The sequence below is a fragment of the Sciurus vulgaris genome (genome assembly GCF_902686455.1).
Source record: "Sciurus vulgaris genome assembly, chromosome: 3".
NCBI classification, from domain to species: Eukaryota; Metazoa; Chordata; class Mammalia; order Rodentia; family Sciuridae; genus Sciurus; species Sciurus vulgaris.
The window spans coordinates 127,758,033-127,781,079 of record NC_136463.1 but is presented as its reverse complement, the minus strand read 5'-3'; the positions used below and the strand labels follow the sequence as shown (position 1 = coordinate 127,781,079).

The 23,047-nt window shown below is 33.3% G+C and overlaps 1 protein-coding gene across 1 annotated transcript in view; it reads left to right on the top strand.

The window, feature by feature from the left end:
* The window catches only part of SP3 (Sp3 transcription factor), a gene marked incomplete at its 5' end in the record, with an annotated part of 46,307 nt that extends 23,460 nt beyond the window's left edge, over window positions 1–22,847 (top strand). Inside the window, 3 exon segments of the mRNA XM_079135071.1 lie at window positions 12,753–12,945; window positions 18,236–18,432; window positions 21,096–22,847. Coding sequence (XP_078991197.1) covers window positions 12,753–12,945; window positions 18,236–18,432; window positions 21,096–21,412 — 707 coding nt within the window.
* Between the last annotated feature and the right edge of the window lie 200 nt (window positions 22,848–23,047).

Sequence of the window (23,047 nt, the reverse complement as noted above, 5' to 3'; positions counted from 1 at the left end):
TGGTGATTTCCTTCACCCTAGCCATAGCAACAAATGGCAGCAGCATAATTTTAGTCCAGTGCTAGTGCAGAACCCTTTCCTCTAACAGTCTCTGGTAAATCTCCAGTGTATGAGACTGATTGTAATGGGGCTGCTTGGATTTATACGATGACCTGGAACCCCATATATTCATCTTTTCTGTTGGCATAATATCCTTCAAGGAAACAGTTTGAGACTGCTGAAGCAGGTGTTAGCTACCGGTGGCCATCTTCATTTGGTGTGTAGGGGTGTTAGGTTTCTTAGGAGTAAACTCAAGATCAGTTTAAAAATCTTGGCTGATTGCAAAGTGTAAAACTGATTTGGAAGATATAGATTAGACAAGGTAATGGGTATGGTGACTCAGAGCTGGAGAGAAAAGATATCACTGGAGTTTGGGATGAGATAGAAAAACAAGTATATAAAATAAACAAAAAGGAATGGGGATGTTGCTCAGTTGGTAGAGTGCTTGCCTCACAAGCACAAGACCCTGGGTTCAATCCCCAGCACTGCAACAAGAAAAACAACAACAACAACAAAAAAAAAAAAAAAAAAAAAAAAAAACCTAGAATTTTAGACACTAAAAAAGTGCAGTGTTGTAAGCCAGGCATGATAATGCATATCTGTAACCCCAGGTAAGACTGAGATGGGTGGAAATTAGAGTTGTTAGATGAAGATTAAATAATATCCTGGGCTTCCTGCTAAGGAAAATAGATAAATGAGTAATTAATTCTGGAGATATTTCTGTTTAGAATCTGGTAACCTATAAGTTACTTCATAATGATCCTAAATAACTTTATTCTATTCCAAATAAATCGTGTCCTAAAGACTTTTAATTTTGAAGTTTCCAATGTATTTTTGAAGTGATAGGCAAATAATTAAATATTAAAATATTAAATAATACTCTTCTCCAAAGTTTTAAGTTTTTGAAACCCCAGGGTATTTAAATTTGAGAAAATGTATCAATACTATGTTATGTGTCATTATCATTGTATTTTAAATACAAGAATTATATATAGTATCTAAAAAGCATACCTACAGTCTGTCATGGTTATGTTTTGGATTTTTTGTTTGTTTGTTTTTGGTATTAAGGATTGAACCCAGGGGCAATGAACCACTAAGCCACATCCCCAGCCCTTTTGTGTATTTTATTTAGAGACAGGGTATCACTGAGTTGCTTGGGGCCTCACTGAGTTGCTGAGGCTGGCTTTGAACTTGTGATCCTCCTGCTGCAGTCTCCCTAGCTGCTAGGATTATAGGTGTGTGTCACTATGCCCGGCTGCTTTGGAGTATTTTTAGATGTAACTACATCCAATTTGAAAGAATTTTCTGGCAGCATCCAGTTAAAATAAATTAGTAAGAAAATTCATGTGGAAGCCATTTTTTTGCATTTTGGGTAACTAACATCAACCTGTATGAACCTGTAGGATAGATAACATCCATTGGGTAGAAACTATGAAAGCTTGAGAATAAGGCTATGAGAGGTGAGGTTATAAAATCTCATATAACATTAGTTATATTTGTTTTATTTCACCCCATGGTTCTACAACAGGAGGTAGCTTAAAACAACTGTATATTTTTGTCCTCAAGTACTTTGCCTTAAGGCAGTTGCATATTCTAGTGATAGAATTTTTCAAAGATCAGGTGATTGGGGAGTGGGAAGGGAAGTAATAGTTATAGTCCTGGTTTGTTTTTAATCAAAAGCAATATTGTATCTCCTAGTTTGAGTACTTAACTTATAATAATGGAGCTTCAGATCATCTTTAGTTATCTCTTAAATGGAATGTACTCCTCTTAAGATAAATATTTGGTACTGTTAGGATTCGAATAGTGAGAGTTGTGAGTTGTGATAGCTGCTTGAAGCAAATCACTTCATGTTTCTAGGATAGCAATTAGGAATTATTGGGAGCTGTCATTCTTTTTCATATCATCTTAACTTGGAGGAACAACCTTTTTAAAAAAAAGAAATCTTCAAAGTAGCTTTAAAAGTCTCTTCTTCCTCTTACTCCTCATTTATCATCTGAAGGAGAAAGAAAAAAGGGGGAGGAAACCTTAGAAAAGAATACTATCTGCAGTAACTTATAATGTTGATGTCATAGTAATTCTGAATTTCTTAGCTGTGACATTGAAGATTTGTTCTGTGGGGTTCCTAAAATTAAAGTCCTATGATGTGGGAAGCATCAGGATTTTTTTTTTTTTTTAAATTTAAAAATATTTTTAATTTTAATGAAACATTTTAACTTAAAAGTTAAAAATTTTTAAAACATTAAATTTAGCATTTTAAACAATTTTTAAGTGCTTTGTTCAGTAGTATTAAGTATATTCACCCTGTTCTGCAATAGATTTCTAGAACATTTCTTTTTTTGGTACTAGGGATTGAACCCAGGAGTACTTTACGAGCTCTGTTCCCAGTCCTTTTTATTTTTTACTTCAAAACAGGGTTTTGCTACGTGTGCTGAGTCTGGCCTCAGACTTGGCAATCCATCTGCCTCTGCCTTCTGAGTAGTTGGGATTAGAGGCCTGCACTACTGTGCCTGACTTCTGGAAATTTTTCATCTTGCAAAACTGATATTCTATACCTATTTAATACCAATTCCCCTGTGCTTTTCTCCCTAGTCTTTGGCAGCTTTCTGCTGTGTGTTTCTATGATTTCCACTGTTTTAGATGTTTCATGTTCATGAAATCATAGAGCATTTGTCCTTTTGTGACTGACTTATTTCACTTAGCATAATATCCTTAAGGTTCATCCATATTGTAGCATGTGGAACAGTATCTCTTTTTAAAGGCCGCATAATATTCCATTGTACATATATGCTAAAATTTCTTTATCCTTCCCAGATTTTAGAGTCACTAATACTATTTGATCACACTATAGTTTAAAATCACATATATTTATATGTAGGGGAAGGTAACTTAATACTGCTCATTCCTGCGAACAGGCCCTAGTAACTGATGTTTAGTAATAATCTGCAATATGGTTTTATAAAATGTTTGTTGTTTTATGTCTTAGCTTCATCCATTTCAACTGTGCGACTTTAGGTGACTGTGTAACACCTTTATTTTATTTTCTAGAAAAAATTAACTGCCACATGGTTGGGTGCATGGAACGAGGTGTAATTATGTTAAATGTTTACAAGAATGCCTGAAAGTAGTAAACCTTACTCTTAGATAACATCTTCATTGTCATTTGATAGAATACTTTTCCCTTAATAGATTTACGTAGTACTTCAGATTCTAAAAGATGAAGCTAATATTTCAGTATATACAGTGTATTAGTTGCAGGCCACCTAAGTCTTTTTCTCATGTATTTCTAGTAAGACCATAGAATGAGATCTTCTGTAAGGTATTTTAGAACATTAGTTATTTCCTGGTATGCCCATTTATGTGTGTGTATACTATAGGAGATTGTATTTTCTAGGGTTATAACCTCCAAATGGATAGAAAACCTTTGAAGATAATCTGGAAAACTTGTGTAAAATATGAAAGATTAATAAGATTAATTTTATATATGCATGTTATACATACATTTGTTTTTTAACTAAGTGAAAGGAATAGAAAGGACTAGAATTTACTCACATATGAAGAATAGAGAGAGAACTGGTTGCCCCAGTAAATATATTTTTTGATGTTTGGTAAGAAAATAAAATCAAATTTTAAAATCTGCCCATAAGGTGTTAACTTCTTTGGATTAGACATGAACTATTTTCATGAACTGTGTATAACTTATCCTCTGAAAAGAAAACTGGTAAAAAGACTTTAGTAGCTCTGAAACATCCATAGGAATTTGAATAGCTAATGAAAATCTTATTAAACAATATAAGAAATTGCGAAGGACTATCCCATAATTCTATTGAGGTGATTTTTTTTGGGGGGGCAGGTGGAACTGATTAAGGGGAAATTTAAATAAACTAAACTTTAAGAATCAAATATAATTTCATCAGTGCTTTAAGAAACTGAAGACAGAGAATATGAAAGACTTTAATAACAACGAAATCCTAATGATACGCTATTGATAAAGGAGAATGGCTCATTTTATCAACAGTGCTGTAATTCATATTTATCTAGCATTAGCTATTTAAATCAAGAATGTATCTTCCAGACTTGATAAAACAGTTAAGAATTTACCTTAAATATTCTATTAACTCTGTTAATAAGTAATTAGCAACTAGTTTTAGGTAGAGATATTTAGGGTGTTTTTCTGATAATATTTTTAATAGAAATCTAGGCATGCTTTGAGTTATTAATGTTTAACCAATATTGAAAATTAATCTTGTCTTGGTAACTATATTGTATGCCTCTCTCTGTATTTTATCATTTGAAGTGCTTGCCCTTTATTTCAGTCCTTATCCAGGTGTGCAGAATTTTTTTTTTTTTCTCTTACCTATATTATTTTTCTTTTTTGCTGGTCTGGGGATTGAACCCAGGGCCTTGCGCATGAGAGGCAAACACTTTACCAACTGAGCTATATCCCCAGCCAACCTATATCCTTTTCACATGCTTGTTTTATGTATGAATAGGCCTTGCAAACAACATAGTCATGGTACAGAGATACTATTAGTGCTATACCATGCCAGATGAAAAGGAAACAAATACTTTTGGATAGAAAATATTCATAATAGCTGCATGCCTTAATCCCAGCAGCATGTGAGCCTAAGGAAGGAGGATCATGAGCTCAAAGCCAACCTCAGCAACTTAGTGAGACCCTGTCTCTAAATAAAATACAAAAAGGGGCTGGGGATGTGGCTCAGTGGTTCAGTTCTCCTGGGTTCAACCCCTAGTACCATCATCCCCCTGCAAATAAATAAATAAATAAATATTTTTCATAATAAAACACCAGACCTGTTAACTTATAAATTCTAAAATGTGTTATGCAGATATCCTTGAATTTCTGTCAGTTAAAATTTCTGCACTTAAAGCCTGTTTTTCCTAAAATACCCGAAGTCAAATTTAAAAGAGCATATTCATTTTCTATACTGCTAGTGTATATAGTACAGGTATTGCTATTCGATGTAAAGGCTAGTTACAATATTTTAGATAATCTCATGCATTAAATCTACTTTTGTGGGCTTTGTAAATTTCATGCCATTTTACAGTGCTTGTTGTATTAGTCAGTTTTCAGTCACTGTAACAAATAACCTGATACAATCAATTTACAAAGAGAGGATTTAGTTTGGGCTGCAGTTTTGGAGTTTTGGGTTCTGTGATCAGGAACACCTCATGGCTGGGATGTGGAAAAGAAAAAGAGGAAGGGGTCCCATAATCCTTTTCAAGGAATACCCCAGTGACCTAAAGACCTCTCACCGAGCCCTGCTTCTTAAAGGTTCGTCCACCTCCAGATAGTGCAGTCCTGGGGAGCAAGCTTTTACCACATGGAACTTGAGATGACACTTAAGATCCAAACTACATAGCACTTGATGTCATGACAAAACTCTCAGAAAGAGTCAGCTATATTTGTCTTTCCCTTTTCTTGAATCTACTTTAGGCAGAGTTTTTTCCTTATTTCACTGAAACAGCTTTTGTGAAGATCACTAGTGATTATCATATTATTACATCCAAGAATCATTTCATGGTTCTCATTTTACTTATCAAGCATTTAATGTGGTTAGGTTCTTGAAAATGATTTTTTTCATTTGACTTCTGAGCACCAGTTTCCTTCCTCACTTCCACTTTTTTTTTTTTTTTTGGTACCAGGGATTGAACTCAGGAGCACTGGACCACTGAGCCACATCCCCAACCCTATTTTGTATTTTGTTTAGAGACAGGTTCTCACTGAGTTGCTTAGCACCTCACTTGCTGAGGCTAGCTTTGAATACGCAATCCTCTTGTCTTAGCTTTCTAAACTGCTGGGATTACAGGTGTTCACCACCATGCCCAGCTTCCTTAATCTCCTATACTCTTTTTTTTTTTTTGGGGGGGGGGAGGAGATGGATAACTGGTGATTGAACCCAGGAGTGCTTTATCACTGAGCTTTATCCTAGTCATTTGTATTTTTTATTTTGAAACAGGTTCTCACTAAAATCTCAAGTCTTGCTAAGTTGCTGAGGTGGCCTCCCACCCCACCCTAGCCCACAGATTATATGCCATCACATCTGGCTTTCTGCTTACTTTTGAATTGCTCCAGGGTTTCCTTCTATTTACATTGTGTTCCATGTGACTCTTAATACCAACTGTATATGCTTATGATACCCAAATTAATATTGGCAGGTCAATTTGCTACTTAAACTCCAGATCCATCAGCTGCTTGATCATTGTTTCATTTGAGTATTCAACAGGCATTTCAAAATGTTCATATCCAAAAATAGGCCTTTAGTTGGCTCCCTTCCCTACAACTTCCTACCTACATTCTGTCCTATTTCAGTTAACAGCAACTCCATATTTTTAGTTATACAGGACAAAAACTTTGAAAGTCTCTTTTTAACTTCTTTCTCCCCGACATCATACAGTAACCTGGTAACAAATCCGTTATCTGATATCTTTGGCTGTAGTATTTCCTGACTCCTTCTACTGTCTCCTCATTAGCATCCTAGTTTTAGGCCATCAATATCTTGTGTTTTAATAATTTTACAGCAGCCCTCTTAATTTAATCAGTATTTTTTAAAGATTTATTTATTTTTTTAATACCCCTTCCTCAGCCTGCCAAGTAGCAGGGATTAAGGTGGTGTTGTGCCCTCACACTAGGCTAGTATCCTTACTTTTGCCTTCGCCTCCCATAGTCTTTCTATAGAGTATCCAGAGTGATCCTGATTCTGGATTTATTTTAATAAAATTGTCCAAATTATATCACCCCTCTCAATCCCTCCTTGGCTTCCCTTAGGATACAATGTAAAGTCCTTATAATGGTCTCAAAGATAATACACAAGACTTGTTAACATGATTCTGTTCCCTGCTTCCATTCCAAGATCACCTCTGTGATGTTGTACTGCTCTTCTATATTCAAGCCACTCTAGTCACACAAGCTGCCTCACTTTTCCCTGAATGTACCAAAGTTACACCCAACTTGCTTTTCTTTTTGCTTTTAACCACATTTGGTCTATTACCTTCTTTAGGTCAGATGTCTCCACATTAGCAAAATCTTTCTCTATCCCCTCTATTTAAAATAGCCACTACTGCCTGGGTGCAGTGGTAATGCCTGTAATCCAAGCTACTCAGGAAAATGAGGTGGCAGGATTACAAATTTGAGGTTAGTTTGGGCAACATAATGAGACCCTGTTTCAAAAAAATTTTAATAATAAAAAATAAAAAAGAGTAGCAGCTACTACTTTCCTTCCATTTCCTATCCTTTCTTATCCAAAAATACTTTTTTCCCCCCAAACAATCATTGCTCAAGTACTGTGTAAATTTATTTGTTCTGTCTTCTCCCAACTAGAAAGTTGACTTGATAAAGACATGACCTTAACTCTTATTAACTACTTTCTCCTTACAATGTAGAACTGTGAGTGGAGCTGCTTATAGATTATAGTCTAAACTTCAAATTATGGACTTAATTTTGGCAGTGCAGTCATTTAAAATTTTTAGTGTTCATATTTCAACAAAAGAAATTGTACCTTATTCCTAGGTAATTTAGATTAATGCTTTATATGCAAGCATAATATCCAGAAAATTTATAAATCAAATTTTGTATTTGATAAGATTTTACAAAATGAACACACAGATCAAAAAATTGGTTCCAGATCAAGAAATGTATATTACCAATCAAGAAATACTTCTTTCCATTATCCCTCTCAGAAGTAGGAAGTCACCACTCTTCTGTCACCATACAGTTCTCTGTCCCTCTCCGAAAAAGTAAATTTTTTTTAAGAGCAGTTTCAGGTTCTCAGTAGAACTGAAAGGAAGGTACAGATATATTCTGTATATCCCTACTCCCACACATGCATAGCCTCCTCCATTATCAACATCTCCCATTAGAGTAGTATGTTTGTTACACTTGATAAACCTACAATGACACATCATTATCACCCAAAGCTCATACTCTACATACTCTTGGTGGTGTACAGACTGTGGGTTTGGGTAAATAAATAACATATATTCACCATTATAGTGTCATATTGGGTATTATCACTCCCCTAAATTTCTTCTCTGCCCTACCTATTCATCCCTCCCTTCTCTCTTGTCAACCATTGATTTTTATTGTTTTTTATATTTTATTTTACTGTCTTCAGAGCTTTTTCATTTCCCACAGAGTCGTAGTTGGAATCATTGCATATTCTGAGTTTTATATAAATGGAATTCTTAGTTTACATAAATCATGTGACCCTTTTCCTTGTATACGTAGGAGGAGATATACATGTACTTTTTATGTGTATATATTTATAGAGTGTGTGTATAGATATGTGACTTCGTTCAAAATTTCACACTTGTCATTGCATGTAAGTTGTTAATTTTCATTGGTTTATCATGTTCCATTGTACAAATGAATACATCATAGATACAGTGGTACAGTGAATATTATCTAGTTACAGATAATGTTGTGACTTTTATACATTCTTTGGTGTCATATATGCATTTCTGTTGCATATATCCCTAGCAGTGAATATAGTACAGAGATAGATTCAACTTTAGAAGATATAGATTATGGATGAAAGATTTTCCAGTGTGGTTCTACTAATTTACATACCTACTAGCAGCATACAATCCTAGTGTTACTGGCTCTACTTCTTTTCTAACAATTGGTAATGTCTTTTTAAAAATTTTCAGTCATTCTGGTGGACAGGTAATATTACCTCATTACTAATTACATTTTTATTTTCCTGGTAACTGATAATGTTTAGTACTTTCCATACTTTTATGGGCCATTTTGATGCATTATTATTTTTCTGGATCTCAGAATAATTATGTGCCATTTAGGACACTAATACAGCACAATAAGAAATGTTTTCTTGTTGTCTACACAAATATATTGAAGAAGAGATAGGGGTTACTTAGATAAAGAACAAAAAAAATAGAGAACAGTCTAGTCAAAAGAAATAGCTCATACAAGGGTGTGACATTGAAAAAGCATATTCTGTAAAAATGCTGAGAATTTCAGTTTTTTAATATTTAGAGTTGGAAGAGCAGGGTGGAGCCAGATTGAATACCAAGTTAATGAGTTTGGACTTGATCCTGTAGAAAATAGAGGACTAGTACATATGTTCAATCAGGAAAGTAATGCAATTATAGATTCTTATTTAGAAGAAAATTTGGGAAACTGAGTAGAAGGTGAATTGAAGAGAGATGAGAGCCTGGGGATGGACTAACAAGACTTTTGAAGTTGATAATTGGAGTAGTTAGGTTGATGCAAGGAGATTCTGTAAAAATCGGTGCATGACAATTATACAGAATAGTGGGTTTCAGTATGACATATTTGTACATGCTGATAACATACTTTGCTCAGTTTTATTCTTCAGTTCTTTCCCTACCTTCTCCTTCTTCCACCCTACTGTTCTCCCTTCTGTTTTCATGGGATTCCTTTTTCAAAGATTTTTTGGGGTGGACAAAATTTGTTCAGTTTGAACCTGTTAAGTTCTTCTTGCTTGTCATTTATCCAGATGCAGTAAGAAAGAAAACTGTAAGTTGTAAATATTCATTTTTATGACTCATTCTTCAAATATGTTCTTTGTAGGTTTCGGTAATAACAAGAATGTCTTAAAATATTTTCATCTCAATCAGGTTGCATTTCATTCTTTCTTCCTCTTATCAATTGCTCTTTTGTTTCTTATGCTGTCTTTAAGTTATTCTTATATAGGTCCTGTCTAGATTTCTTCATTCTTTTCTTGGTCGCGGGGGTATTACTGGGGATTGATCCCAGGGGCACTTTGTATTTTATTTTGAAACAGGGTCTCTCACTAAGTTGCTTAGGGCCTAATAACTAAGTTGCTGAGGCAGACTTTGAACTTGGGATCCTCCTGCCTCAACTTCGTGAGTTGCTGGGATTACAGACATGTGCCAGGCTCTTTATTCATTCTTTTTCTGTTTTTGAACCCAGGGTTTCTTAACCACTAGCCACATACCCAGCCCTTCTACTTTTTATTTTGAGACAGGGTCTTGCTAAGTTGCTTAGGGCCTCACTGAGTTGCTGAGGCTGGCCCTGAGCTTGTGCCTCAGCCTCCTGAGTTGCTGGGATTACAGGCATTTGCCACCATGCCCAGCTGTTTATCCATTCTTTTTTGGTACCTGAGATTGAACTCAGGGGCACTCAACCACTGGGCCATATCACCTACCCAGCCCTTTTTTGTATTTTATTTAGAGACAGGATCTTACTGAGTTGCTTAGGGCCTTGCTAAGTTGCTGAGCCTGGCTGTGAACTCACAATCCTGCCTCAGCCTCCTGAATCACTGGGATTACTGGTGGGCACCACCATGTCCAGCTCTTTATCCATTCTTTTTTTTTTTTTTTTTTTTTTAATTTTTTTTGGCAGTGCTGGGGATTGAACCCAGGGCCTTGTGCTTGCAAGGCAAGCCCTCTACCAACTGAGCTAACTCCCCAGCCCTTTATCCATTCTTAATGTTACTATTTTGCCACCTTTTTTCTACCATCTTATCACAAATGATGTTGAATACAAAGAAGATTGAAAGAGGAACTAAAATGAGTAGCTTTTAAAATATTGGATAAGATTCCTCATTTTATCCAGGTCTGTCTATGTGATAATCCATATGCTGTCTTTTATTCAAATTGTAAAAGCTAGTACTGAGCAATATTTGATACAGTTGAGTACTTGATTATAAAGTAACTGTTTAAGATTTACTTGTAGTATCTGGAAGGAGTTTTATTCATATCTGATTCCCACTTCATCTTTTCACTGAGAATACAGAAACAACAGATTAGGTCTCTTCAATTGCCCCTTAATTCCTAGCCATCAAATAAAATTCATTCTTTATCTGGGTACATAGTAGATTAATTATGAATAGCTATTAGATGAATGAATGTGCTCTTATCTGTTGGGTCCTTCATCCAACAAAGGAAAAGGTGACTGCTCCCTCAGCTAAACCTGTAAGTGCTCTAGATTATCATCTCCTCTTGACTGGAAATTCACTTTCCCTCTGTAATGAATCTTTCTCATAAGCTGTAAAGGTTTATATTTCCTGTCTTTAAAACAAAACACCTTTTATCTTTGTGTTCCCTTTTAGCTTCAACTGATACGTTTCTCTCTTTTTTCTCAAACTTCATGAAAAGTTGTCTCTTAATTCTATCACTTCTTACTCACTAGTCAGTTTCTTTATTGATGTAACTGTAGCATTTGATGTTGTCTGTTTCTTACCTTTCTTTGAACACATTCTTTTTATGCTACCACATTTTCTTGACTGCTCTCTTCTCATCCCTTAAATGTTTGTGTTCCTTATAGGTCACCTTCTCTCCTCATTTTCATAGTTCCTGAGTGATATAAACTTCTTCTTTGGATGGACTCTGTAGCATACTAAAAATCCCCAATTATGTCTAGCATATACCTCTTTCTGTGTTCTAAACCTGTAAAGAAGTAAAGCTTCTTTAATTCTGTATCTCACAAATAGTTAAAACTAGGTGATCTTCAGCTTGGAATTAACAATTGTCCTTCTCCACCTGGACCTTATCTAGTAGTTTCTATATCATGGAATGGCATCACTGTCAACTTGTTGCCTAGACCAAAATCCCCTTTCATCTCCTTTTTCCGTTTGATTCTTAGTTATTCTGATAAAATAAATTAGTTTAAAGCTGTTTGATGCCTTTTTAAAAAATTGTTGATTATATGTTCTGATTTTCATTAATGTAAACTCAGAAGTTATTTGGCACACTTGAATTTTTTTTTTTTTTTTTTTTTTGGTGGATGGGGGAACCATGCTGGAGTTTGAACCCAGTTCCTCACAAGAACTAAGCACATGCTTTGCCATTGAGCTACATTCCAGCCAGAATGTTTGATTCTTAGGCTGTTTGTACCCTTATTATTAGTGACTAATACAGATCTAAAGATTTTTAGTTTTACATTAAAAATTTGCAGAAATTTGTTTTACCAAAGGAGGTTCTAAATCATTATTTTAAAAAAAAAAAAATCAGTTTTCTGAGATGAAAAGAAAAAATACTTTGGTTGATCAGTTCTCTTAGTTTCACTTAGAAAATGATGTATTATTACATTATTGTATTATTAGTTGTTGCTTCTGAGTAAATGACAGCTTCCTGCCATATCCATTCTTCTGTTATTGCATGCTCATTTTGTTCCCCAGTATGATTTATAATAAAACTCCTCAAAAATAGAAGTTGTCTCATATTACTATATGTCCTTCAATAGTAATGTTGTGGACATTATAGATAATTTTAGTAATGGTTGACTTTTAAAAACTTAAGCTTTTTTGAAGCTTAAGTTTGTGAGCAACAGTTTCAAGTGAATGCTGCCTTTTGCATTCCATATATTACCTACAAATAGGCAGAATGGATGTAGGTTATGAGAGATTAAAGGCATTAGAATTTGTTCCACACTATATTGATCATTGGGTTTATCGACTAACTGAACAACTGTAATAACTGAAGTTTCATTCTTACTGAATTTGTTAAGAAGTAAGCTGTCCTACTGGCTTTATTTCCATTATTGCTTTATCTTTGATATTTAGAATAAAATTATTTTGAAAGGAATAAGCCAGAAAGAACAATGATTATGTTCTGCAAACAGGTAGTTTTTGTTTTGTTTTTAATTTTTATTTTTTAACCTATTATTCAGTTAGATAAGTTTAGATCTTATGCTTTCTTTCAGTGCCAGTGGGCTGCTTCTCATTTGCATTTGTTTTTTTCTTTAGATATTAGGATCAAGGAAGAAGAACCTGATCCTGAAGAGTGGCAGCTCAGTGGTGATTCTACATTGAATACCAATGATCTAACACACTTAAGAGTACAGGTGGTAGATGAAGAAGGGGACCAACAACATCAAGAAGGAAAAAGACTTCGGAGGGTAGCTTGCACCTGTCCCAACTGTAAAGAAGGCGGTGGGAGGTATGCATACATGAACCATACTCCTTTGGTTTTGTATTTTTTAAGAGTCCTAATATGACCATCCCTAATTTTAAAATACTGCATGCCATGTCAATTAATTTGGAAAATTATTCATTACATGATCATTTTTGGGTGTGTGACTGTGTGAGTGTGGCATAAGTTAGAAAACAAAAATATGTGAAATTAAATTTTCAGATCTGAATGCCTTTAAAATTTTTTTTTTTTTAAATATAACAGATGCAATTTTATTGGCCTATATCAGAAATAATCCTGGTAGCAAACTAGCAGTGGGTTTTACTTAAATACAATAAAAGAATTCTTAGCTTGAGAATTGCAGTTCGTAAACATATTCTTGTTTTTATTAGTTAGAAAATTCAGAAATAGTTGGTAAGCACAAACATTTTCCATTTTCAACAGAAATGGGAAAAAAGGGCCTTAATGGTGAAATTTTTTGTTTTAAATGCCGTTGCAGTATTGAACTTAGTTTTTTAGAAACTAAATGCTAAGACAATAACATGACAGGGATAAATTCAAACCATTAGTATTTGTGTCATATTGGGTGCTAATTAAGCTTATTAAATAAGAGATTGTGACTCAGTATTTTTGAGGAACACCTTAAATAATTGATGCAGTAATGTTGAAAAGGATAGATGAAGAAAGATTTATTAGGCAAATGTTGACAAAGAGAAAACTTGGATAGCAATGTTGCTATCAGGCAAGGATGGGATTAAGGGAAAAGCATCAGGTGGACAGATGGGGATATATTTCTTGTTAATAACATGAAGTTTCTGTCAAGCAGATCTAATATTCATAGTACATTTTTGTACAGCTTTGAAATATGTGAGCAAAAACTGGTAGAACTGTAAAGCCATACTAAACAAATCCTCAGTCATAGTGAAAGGTCTTAGCACGCTACTCTTAAGTACTGTTTAAGTAACAAAATATACTGCAAAATAGAAGTGTGTATATAATATACAGTTTATCCGGTAGGCTTAATCATCTTTCTGCCTCTCTGGGTTAGTCTTATTTGTGGTTTTGTACATTGGCCAGCCCATTTGCAATAATAGTAATACTACTACTACTACTACTACTAATACTACTACTGTTATTACTACTACTACTACTACTAATAATAATAATAATAATAATGGCTAATAACTGCTAACATTGTCAACTTATATATTCCAATATGTCTTGTCATCCAGTATGTCTTATCAGTGAGGTAGAGAGAGGCGGAATGACTGGAGAACACAGTTACTTACTCCAAAACTTTTACCATTATGCCGTACTATATTCAGACTGAATCTGCTTTTGCATTTCATTCTTAGGTGTTTGCATTTATTGTAATCAGTTATTTTAAATTTATTTGTTCAAAAAAAGTGGAATTCTGGTTAGGCAATACTTCTGAAATTTATTCTCATTTTAGAGGAACTTATACAAATCAAATCTTAATTGTAGACCAAGACCTGGCCTGTTTTATTTATTTTTTAAAGTAAAAATCTTTTAATTAGTGTGTACTAAAATAACATTTTTTCCTAAAAATTCAGCGATTTAGAATAATATTTTTAAAACACCAAAATCCTAATCCACTTTAACATAACCACTGTAGCATTTTGTTATGTATCCTTTCAGATATTACATGTATTTTAAAGTAGAATCATTATTTTCTCACTGTTTTGTATGTCTTATCTTATTTTGAAAACTTCTGTGACCATATTTATGTCTGTGTAGTATTCTATTGCATGATGTGTAATAATTTAACATCTCCTTTTTGGGGGGCTTGTCATAATCCTTACACATAGGTCTTTGCACATTTGTCTGATTATATATCATTAATATAAATTGGTAGAAGTAGAATTGCTGGGTTGATAATATATCAGTATTGTTTTACTTGGTGAGGTTGAACTTTTTTTTGGTTGTTATTTTGCCATTTTAAAATTTCTTTTATGAATTGTTTGTCTTTTGTGAATTCGTTAGTTTATGTATTGTCATGTGCAAATATTTTTTCCTAGTTTTATATTGTCTTCAATTTAATGTCAGTGGTTTGCAAAATGTATTGTTATATAAGTAGTTCCATCATTTTGACAAACTTTGTTTTTAAGCACACAAAAAAAATTTAAGCTGGTCAGTGTTTTATTAGATGCCTTGTTAGGCTGTTAAAAGCCATCGCTATCCAAAATGTTCAGTTATTTTTTTCTAGGACATTTGTGACTTCGTTTTAAAAAATAACTTCTTATAAGTAATAAAAATCAAGGTTCTTAAGAAGAAAACCATATTGTCTCTTAAAACTCATTTGAACAAAATTCAACTAGTGTGTGTGTGTGTGTATGTATATTAGGAACACTTGTGTAAACTACAATTGTTGCATCTAATTAGTAGAAGCATTGACATATATAGTAAGTCTAAAGTATTCCATAGTATTCTGCAAAGATAAGTGGCACATAAAACTTTTAAAAAACAGAATATTGGCCCTTTTTCCTCAACCATTTTCTTAAAAAAATTTTAGAAGAATATGGGCTGGGGAGATAGCTCAGTTGCGAGCACAAGGTCCTGGGTTTGATCCCCAGTACCGCAAAAAAAAAAAAAAAAGAATATGAGCAAGATGGCCTTTTTTGAGAACTAATTTCATTCATAATTGAAGAATTGTTTGTCTCTCTCTTTGAGCAAGGTATAAAAATAATAAAAACTTATTTGTTTAGCCAGTATTTATTGAGCAGAACCAACCTTCAGAGTCACTAGTGGAGGAAACGGTTGTGTTAAAGTAAAATAGAATGTTAAAGACATTATCATTGTGTAGGTTTTGTATGGATTAAAAGCATTGATCCATATTTTAAAGTTCATTTGTAAAATCTGTTTTGTCAGCATTTAGTTTGTCTCGTTTCTCCCACCCTAACCAAGAGATACCCAGAATTTAGTATTATTTGTTCTGTGTCACTATCTTATCATTAAATCACTGGGCACTTAGGAATAGAAACTTAAAATTGTTAGTTTTTTTAGGTTATCTACTAGATGTTAGTGGTATCTGATTATGTGTCAGTCAAGAAGAAAAGATGTGTGAATCTTACCTGAAGTTTTTTGAGAAATTCACTTTGGTCCTTTCCCTTCCTTTATAGGACTTGGCATAAATTTATATCTAGTAGCATATTTAGATCTTATTTGAATTAAATCCCCCCACCTTTTCTTTGTGTGATGCTGGGGATTGAACCCAGTTCCTCATACATGTTAGTCAAATGCTCTACCACCAAGCTACAGCCCTAGCCTCAGATTTCCTTTTAAAGTAGAAACTTGGACTTGAGTGTTGAGCATTTCCCTTAAATTTTAGTATTTATGTATAACCATGCCTCGCTTTTTCTTTCTTACTTATCCCGTTTTTAAGCAATGAATATTTCTCCTAATAATTCAATTGAAAAATCTTTCCCTACTAGTTTTTTGATCCTTTGAGAATCCAGATTTGTTGTGTTGATTTGTTAGAGTCTTAAGACTTACTTAGTGTTCCTAGGCTAAATTTTGCTGAGTTTGTGAAATAGCACTTTTGAGTTTATAAAAAGTTTGAGTTTATCACCTAAGTGATAATCTTAAAGGAGAGGCAAGAGGTCATGAATATACAATTGAACTAAATTGAGTTCTCTGTGAAATTGCTATGGTGAACACAATATGTAAAATTGGTTTGTACATCACTAGCCACAAACATTGCTCTTTTTCTTAGGGCTATTTAAGAGTAAAGCAAAATTTTAAGAAGCTGAATGAAGTGGAAACAATAAGACTTTGGCATTGCAAGTGAGCCAGAAAAACATTTCACTCATGAGACCCAGCTCTTTGAAGAGAGTTGTTGAAAATGGGGGTGGACTGGAGCAGAAACTAGAATTGTGTTAGATTATGACATCCTTGCCCTTGAGACAACAGCATGACTCCTCCTTGTCTTTACTTATGCTATTCCTCTGCCTGGAATGCCTTCCCTTCTTTCTATCTAAATCCTACCCACCTCCTCCACGAAGTCTTCTCTAACTACTGGAGCCCACATTGATGTCTCCCTGTTCAGAACACCTATGGCATCTAACAGCCAGCACTGCACCGTTTAGCACTGTTTGTCCTATGGCAATTTCACATGCTACTGAGTGTGAGTACATTAAAATATAAATGTGGGGAAATATGCATTTTTCCAGTAAAATTTGAAAAACAATAGGTGTATTATATACAGGAGGATTTACAGGCTATGGAAAGTTTATAGGCTACACCTAGACTGTGAAATTGGGGGAGGATGGGAGATGGGAGGTTAAATATACTTTTAAATCTCAGAGAAACATTGCAAAGTTTATACAATGTGATTTTTGGTAATTGTTGTGTCTAAAATGTCATTTTTTTTTTTTTTTAAACTAATTTTAATAATGGCCTGATTTTTTTTTGTTGTTGTAGTGTTTAATGCTATTTATATATCAGTTCTGGAATCAAAAAAGTTTTTAGACGCCTCTGTTCACTCATCAAAGCACATGTCTCCCAAACTCTGTTCTTGGTATCAAATACTGAAATGTAATGTCAAATTTTATGACATGGGAAAGACGTTCTTTTGTTATATCTTTTATGTATTTTGGGGGATATCTTTGCATGGTTTATGGAAGGAGAAATTTAGCTGTAAAAATAATTTTGATTTCATTGAATGATAAAGTTAAGACAATAGGTTTAGCTAAATTTTTAAAAAATTTAAAAAGCTTTCTCCAAGTCAGTGTATATATAGGGCGTAGCTATTCAGATATTTTTTAAAATGCTTAACTCACTTTAATTTGAATAAATATGCTTAAATCATGTTAATTTAAAGTGTTTAAACTACCTATATACCTTTTAATTGTGCCTGTGCTCAGTTAAATGTGTGCATTTATATTTTGGTTTAAATATTTTAAAATTATCTGACATGACATCATGACTATTTTAATAAAAAGTTTCCCAGTTAATTGAATTGGACTTATGTGTAGTATTTGAGAATTGTTTTTGACCGACCGAATAGTAAATAGTTTTACTGTACATTCATGTATATTCAAAATTACATAATTCTTAAGTATATTTACATTTGGACAGCAATCATTAATTCTGAGGTAAAGTTAACATGTAAAACGATGTTTAAAATATAAATTTTCATTTAAATAGATACAAAATAGTTTTGGTTTCTGATTGATATCATGTTGATAATGTGAATTCTCTTTGAAATACAACATGAGGATGGATATATGATGTAAGTGGTAATGTCCATTTGAGTACTTTCATATAAGTGTATATTATTCTGTGTGTGTTTTTTTAGAGGTACCAATCTTGGGAAAAAGAAGCAACACATTTGTCATATACCAGGATGTGGTAAAGTCTATGGGAAGACCTCACATCTGAGAGCGCATTTGCGTTGGCATTCTGGAGAGCGCCCTTTTATTTGTAACTGGATGTTCTGTGGCAAAAGATTTACTCGAAGTGATGAATTACAGAGGCACAGAAGAACACATACAGGTTACTAATATTTTGTTTGATTTGATTTGTTTTTAGTGTTTGTATGTGTGCTGGGGATTGAACCATATACATATTCTAAGTATACACTACACACAGCTTTACTTGCGTCCTAATATTTGATGAATTTAATATTGATAATTAATTATATATCAGTTACTTTCAGTAACAATAATATAAAAACCTTATTTCCAAAGAATAAGCCAATGGGAACTAGCTTGTAAAACTAAGCTTTATTTTATGCAGACATTGGTTACTTTATTCTCAATCCTTTTTTTTTTTTTTTTCTTTCCTCCTGACAGTATAGCAAGGAGTAAACCTTTTGTTCTGATAAATTTGGGCATTTCACCATTTCTGTTGTTAATTATTATCTGTGAGGCGAGGGAAAGATATTCCACTGAGGAATAGCCAAGGCATTGTTGATGTTAAAACTCTCCTTTATTTAATTTTTTTTAAAAAATACAGTTGTTTAGTTATCAATGGACTTCTCTTTATTTATATGCAGTGCTGAGAATCAAACCCAGTGCCTCACGCATGCTTAGGCAAGAGCTCTGCCACTGAGCCACAACCCTAGCCCCCTTTATTTAATTTTTAAAAATTTTCTTACTGGTGTGTTATATGTAATAGTGGGATTCATTATGCCATATTTGTACATGTACATTGTTTAGTTGTTTTTACATAGTATTATGTGGTTGTTACATGAGGTAGACCTAGAGTTGATCCAAACCTAATAATTTAAAGATAGTTTTCTCCTGCTACCATGTAAAAATTACATGATCAAAGTATTCATCAGTCTATGCTCAACATTAAAGAATTGAAAAATAGATACTGTTACAAAATCTCCAGAGAGTTTAGAAGAAAAAAGCATGGTGAAATGAAGAGCAGTGTTGGATTTTGAAGTCTGCTACATCTAGAATCCAATCCAAGTTTTCTATTAGATAGGCAAATAAACTGTCCTTGTTTTTGCTTCATGCTTTTTGTTGTTGTAATTATTTTTTTCTAAAAATTTTTAACAGGGCATAAAACAGTTTATTACTTATATAATGAGGTTTTTTTTTAGAGAACAGGGTAGTCTCAGAGTAGTCATCTAGCTTTTGAGTGCTTCGTGCTTTTTAAATTTGGCTCTAAATACTGTACATAATAATCAGTGAAGTATAAAACAGTACACATATTAGATGTTCTACTTCCTATATCTTTCATTAGGTGCTAGCCAGATGAGATTAACCTGTATTACACTGCAACAAACAATATTTGAAAATAGAAGCCAGGTGTTATAGTGCAGGCCTGTAATCCCAGTGGCTCTGGAGATTGAGACAGGAGGATTGTGAGTTAAAAGCCAGCCTCAGCATCTTAGTGAGACCCTGTCTCTAAATAAAATTTTTAAAAAGGGCTGGGGATATGGCTTAGTGGTTAAGTGCCCCTGGGTTCAGTCCCTGAAACAAACAAATAAAAAAAAGTAGGTAAAAAAAGTGAAAAGATTTTGTGTTATAATTTGTGCTGTTGAAAATTCTTAGGAGGAAAGACAGTTATTGCTTGAGATAGAAAGGCATCCTTGGGTAATAGACCTTAAGATTTTCCTTAATGCGGTTTGGTCAGTAAGTTGTAAGAGGACATAATGTAAATGGAGGGAAAAGTGTGTGATCAAATAATTTTGGGTTAAAGAGGATACAAATTACCTACAAGGGAGTACTACTTAGGATTTTTAAATTGAAAGCTAAATGAAAGTTATACATCTTTAAGTGGGTGATGTAATGTGTATAAATTTCAGCTTCCCAAATTGCTGAGATTATATGCTTCACACTGTGCCCGGTGGATAAAGCATTTTTGAAGAAAAAAAATTAAACTGTTTACTAGATTGATTGATTGATTTCACTCTTGATTCCTTTAGGTTGGCCTTTGCCTTCTCTTTCATAATCCTCTTATGTAGTAGGTTATTGATACAATGGAAGTTCAATCTGTCTATCATTAAGTATAGTATTCTTGCTAGAAAGTAAATGTAGGCATCATGTTTATGTTAAACACCTTTAAAATATTCCTATATCAGGCTGATATTGGTTATTCCAGATGAAACCATGTCAGGTAGCCATCTCCATTATTCTTTGAATTAATCTTTTTGAGCCTCAAGCTTACATCTTTGCTTTTACTCTGAAAGTACTCAGTGTTTTTACTTTGAGTTCATATTTAAGAGTTGAAGGTTTAGTTTTGTGGATATGAAAAGAAGTGTATTACATGTAGATGATTGTGATTAGCTAGTTTCTTTTTCTTTCACCTTTAGTCTGGAACCAACCATGGCCTTCTGCACTTTACCACTGACCTAAGTTACCCATGCTGGCCTTGAACTTTGATCTTCCTGACTCGGCCTCCTGAGTCACTGGCATTACAGGCTTTAACAGAGGTGTTTCAAATAAAATTCTTATCATAGTTTATTAGTCTCTAATACAGTATGTTTGAGGATTGCTTTTCATCAAAAAGTAAAGATGAAATTTATTTTGGAGAGATTTCTATAAAAGAAATCTTGAGGAAGCAGCTCATGAAACTAATACAATTTTTAATAGATTCCTGTTTTCCACACTCAACCATTAGTCTTGGCTTTGTTTCAGGAGAGAGGATCTCAATATTGAAATTGAATTTTTTAAACTAAGTAACTTAATTTTTTTTCTTAACAGGTGAGAAGAAATTTGTTTGTCCAGAATGTTCAAAACGCTTTATGAGAAGTGACCACCTTGCCAAACATATTAAAACACATCAAAACAAAAAAGTTATTCACTCTAGCAGTACAGTGCTAGCCTCTGTGGAAGCTGGGCGAGACGATACTTTGATAACTGCAGGAGGAACAACACTTATCCTTGCAAATATTCAACAAGGTTCTGTTTCAGGGATAGGAACTGTTAATACTTCTGCCACCAGCAATCAGGATATCCTTACCAACACTGAAATACCTTTACAGCTTGTGACAGTTTCTGGAAATGAGACAATGGAGTAAATATTACACAAATACTTATTCATTGTGGTTATTTTTATACAGTAGTGAGAAGAATATTGTTCCTAAGTTCTTAGATATCTTTTTATTGATGTGCAAAAATTTTTGGATTGACAGTAACTTGGTTATACATGACACTGAAATGCCTTACTTTGTATGATATTCCATAGTATATTAAAAATGGTAAAATTGCATGGGTTTTGTAGGTACTTTTGGAATCTAGAAGAAATGAAATTTTACCAAGTTATATAAAGAGAAAATTGAATTTAACAATGCGAATGGTAGTCTAACCAAATGCATCAATCCTGTGTGGTTTAGTGTAAAAATGAGAACATGTTGGTATTTATCTATTGTAAGATAAAAAAAAAAAAAAAAAAGTTGGTGGGTGAAAGAAATCATGTTATGATAAAAATTTTTGTAATTTTCTTGATGACTGGAATTTTTATTATGCATAACTGACAAATCAAGTTTCCAAGCAAATGTTACATAGTGTAGGCTTTACTTAGCTTATCAATTTGTCATTTTGAAGCTAATTATTTTAATTAGGTTAACTATGTACAATATTTTAAGCATTACTCTTGTAAGATTTTGAAAACTACATTTTAACATGGAACTCTAGGGATAGTCACCTTTTAAATCCTGTTGAAAAGCCATGTTTAAGATTTAATTTGCCAAAATAATGTCTTGTTAATATTCTTTCAATAACGAAGTTGGGCAATATAACCAATCTTTAAAAAAGTTTAAAATGTATAGGTTGAGGCATTTGGGTGGTAAAAAATGTTATAGTGAATTATCCCTTTTCTTGAATATTGGAGGACCAAAAAAATAAGGTGTATTGCGTCTTAGCAGTGATTTTTATCCAATCTTGTTTCTAAAAACCATATGTCTGCCAGGGCCTTAAAAGCCATCATGTAAATTACCAGTAAAGTATAACATATGCAAACATAACAAAATCACTTCCATAGTGACGATACTCCAACCATATGGATATTAGTCATATAAAACTAGAGGTTTTATGGTATTTTTTTAAGTTTTTTTTTTTTTTTTTTTTTTTTTGTCTAGGTAGTCAGTCTGCACTTAAATATCAACCATTTTCCTTTTTTGCTTCTTCCCTTAAAATTTATATGTATCCAATACATTTAATTGAGAAACGTATGTTTTTTTTATTATGCTGTATTTTCTTTTTACTTTTTAATTATTGTTTATATTTTCAATTAAAAATGTACAAAATAAAGTTACATTGCTGGTCTTGTAAGAGCTATACAATTTTCCTAAATGTATACCTATAACTGCAGCAGTTCACCTATTTCAAAAATTTGAAATTCTGTTCATTTGTTATCTTTAAGACCACCTCAGATTTAAAGGCTACCTTATTGTACGTTTAAAGTGTATTATAACAGTGTGGTAGTTAATAAAACACTATTTTTTTTTCTTTTGAGTTTGTTGTATTCCTATGCATTTAAAATATTATAGTGGTGTGGGGTAAGAAAATTTATGTGGCTTATTTTTCTTTAACTTAGCCATTTCAGATTCTCGATTGTAGACACTGAAATTGTAAACAGGTATATTTATTTAATGAGTTGTGTAAAAAATTAAACTGTCAATTTAATTTTTCACCTAAGAATGACTTGGTTAACA